Genomic DNA, 2,424 nt, shown 5'->3' with positions numbered 1-2,424 from the left:
GTTTTTAAAAACACAATCAGAACACTTCGTCACAGAACATTTCTTACAACGCCCTGTTGTGTCAAGTCCATACCCAAATTCACACATTTGACAACTTTTGTCCGAATTCACCAATTGACACTTTGCGTTACACGACCGTCTACAGTAACCATCGTAAACATAATACTTCGCTTCACATTGAAGACATGAATCAGATGAACATTCTAGACAATGTGAAGAACATGGCGTACACGTGTTGTTACGTACATAATAACCAGCATAACAACTCAAACATTCGCCATCATATTCATCATATTCTTTACACTTCCCATCGACACATATGTGTTAATTCTTATTAATTGTATTATATTATAATAATATATTATAATATTATATTATATTATAATATTATATTATTATATTATTATATTATTATATTATTATATTATTATATTATTATTATATTATATCAATGTAACAAACTGTGACACGTGTTCTCTTGACTTAAATAATACCCAGGAAGACATGACGTGCAAATCTCCCCATTCGTCGATCCACAATTCAAAAATTCAGTTTTAAAATCTTGAGATGAGTCGTCAAAAACATTTCTCATAATTATGGTATTTTTTGTAAATAAAAACTAGAAGAGACAAACAGACGCATTTCCCATTTTTATTAATAAAATCTGGCAAGCATCTCGTGCACTTCATTTCTTGTGTGTACTCCAAGCAAAAGTCAACGCACCCAAACACTACACAACTGATCAACAAAACTATTAAACGACCTGCCATACTCAAATTTTTTGACTTTTCAAGTTTCCTTTTGGATTTGTGATGGTAAATAACAAAACACTAAATTGCTTCAAACACACAACAAATGGCTTTAATAACATTTTAAATAACATTAATATATCCCTCACTCCTCTTCCATATATCTTCCTGCTAAGTCAACCAGACTTCGAGTAAGTTCGTCTTTCCTGCCTTCCATACACTTCTCCATCAATATCGGAATATCATTCTGAAATCTTTTCAACATTCGTTTCTTTGTTTTAAGTAAAGCATCGCGTACCACATCTTTTTCAGTATCAGAGAGTCCGGTGATACCATCAACAATCGCCGATATACAATTCCTCACGTTTTTAGACCCCTTTATCTTCGGAGCTTCTCTGGGGCCAACACGTTGGCTGAGATAAGCAAAGTCAAAATCCCTCTGTTTATCTATGACCGTTCTGACAAACTCAATCTCCTCTGCACTCAAATCTCGTTCACTCAAGTTGTCTCTTCTTTTCAAATTCCTCAACACTTCCAACGCCCCGTCGTGATTTAAATCACATCTCCAATCGTCAATTCCCCTCTTGTTTAACTCGCGTTTTATATCGTCAAGTTTCATCCACTTCTCCTTCTTGCGCTTCGCAAAACGATAGTTAACATGGTCAATGAAATATCTCAATCTCCCGTCAATGGAGAAACGAGTGGTGACAAACGGAACCATTTTGTGGTGAAGAAGCATCCAATCAAATTCGAGGTGATTCCATGGAAGCATGAGAACATTTTCTTCAGTTTCAAAAACTTCATTTGGAAAATTATTTTTCAACTTTTTGTTTTGTAATTCCTCAATGATTCGTTCCGCGGGGCTTCTCGTTTTCTGCTTCTTTTCCTTTTCTAATTGCAATAGTTCGAAATTTTCTATTTTGTTAATTTCGTTCTGTAAAATTCTTTTTTCAACAGAATCAGAAGATTCAAGAGTGTGTCTTGCACAATCTGATAGTGGATTTGGGATGTCTGTTTTTTGAGTGAAAAAGATTTGGTGCGCAGAATAGACTCGACAGGGTTCTGTGATTGTGACAGTTTGTTGATTTTTAACAATGAGAAAGTCAGTAGTTTTTAGATTGTGTTGAGTGACAGGAATCACGACTTTCTCGTTCTGCAAAATCTCTCCAAAGAGCGAAGTGGCAATAATGTGAGATGTTGAGTTTAAAATGAGGACTGGATCTTCAAGAACATACTCAAACATAATAAGACTAGGACAGTTATCTCCCCACTCAATTTTTTGAGAGAATGAGTATGGTGGGATTGGGGTGTCGGGACGAGATTGAGTAAAGAGTGGATGAACCGAAACTGTTTTCGACCAATTGGGTTTTCGTTGGTGTAAATCAAGCCATGTTGCCGATTCCAACACAAAATTGGTTTGATTCATGGTTATGGAATTTCGATAAAAACTATTAATTTGTCACTTTGTCAAGACTTTGCTTTTTAGTTTTGTAAGTTTTTCATTTTTTAATAAAATGTTAATTAAGAGAAAGGACGGACATGGGGACGAAGGACGGGAATATAGGCCGAAAGACGTCCTTTGTGGTTTAGGGACGTCCTCCCGCTATAAAGGACGTCCTCCTGTGTATATGGTGTCCTTTCTATTATTTTCGTGTCCGCGGCCATTTTTTATTCA

At 35.7% G+C, this 2,424-nt stretch overlaps 1 protein-coding gene across 1 annotated transcript; it reads right to left on the bottom strand.

Moving 5' to 3' along the window:
• Nucleotides 1-894: 894 nt before the first annotated feature.
• Nucleotides 895-2,175, bottom strand: EIN_429360 (hypothetical protein; the record flags this gene model as incomplete). The annotated part of the gene is made up of 1 exon (XM_004261893.1): nt 895-2,175. One exon carries the CDS (start codon nt 2,173-2,175, stop codon nt 895-897), a length of 1,281 nt encoding a protein of 426 aa, XP_004261941.1.
• Between the last annotated feature and the right edge of the window lie 249 nt (nt 2,176-2,424).

The sequence above is a fragment of the Entamoeba invadens genome, assembly GCF_000330505.1.
Source record: "Entamoeba invadens IP1 unplaced genomic scaffold scaff_1105074726713, whole genome shotgun sequence".
NCBI classification, from domain to species: domain Eukaryota; phylum Evosea; order Mastigamoebida; family Endamoebidae; genus Entamoeba; species Entamoeba invadens.
This window is presented reverse-complemented; position numbering and strand designations above follow the sequence as displayed.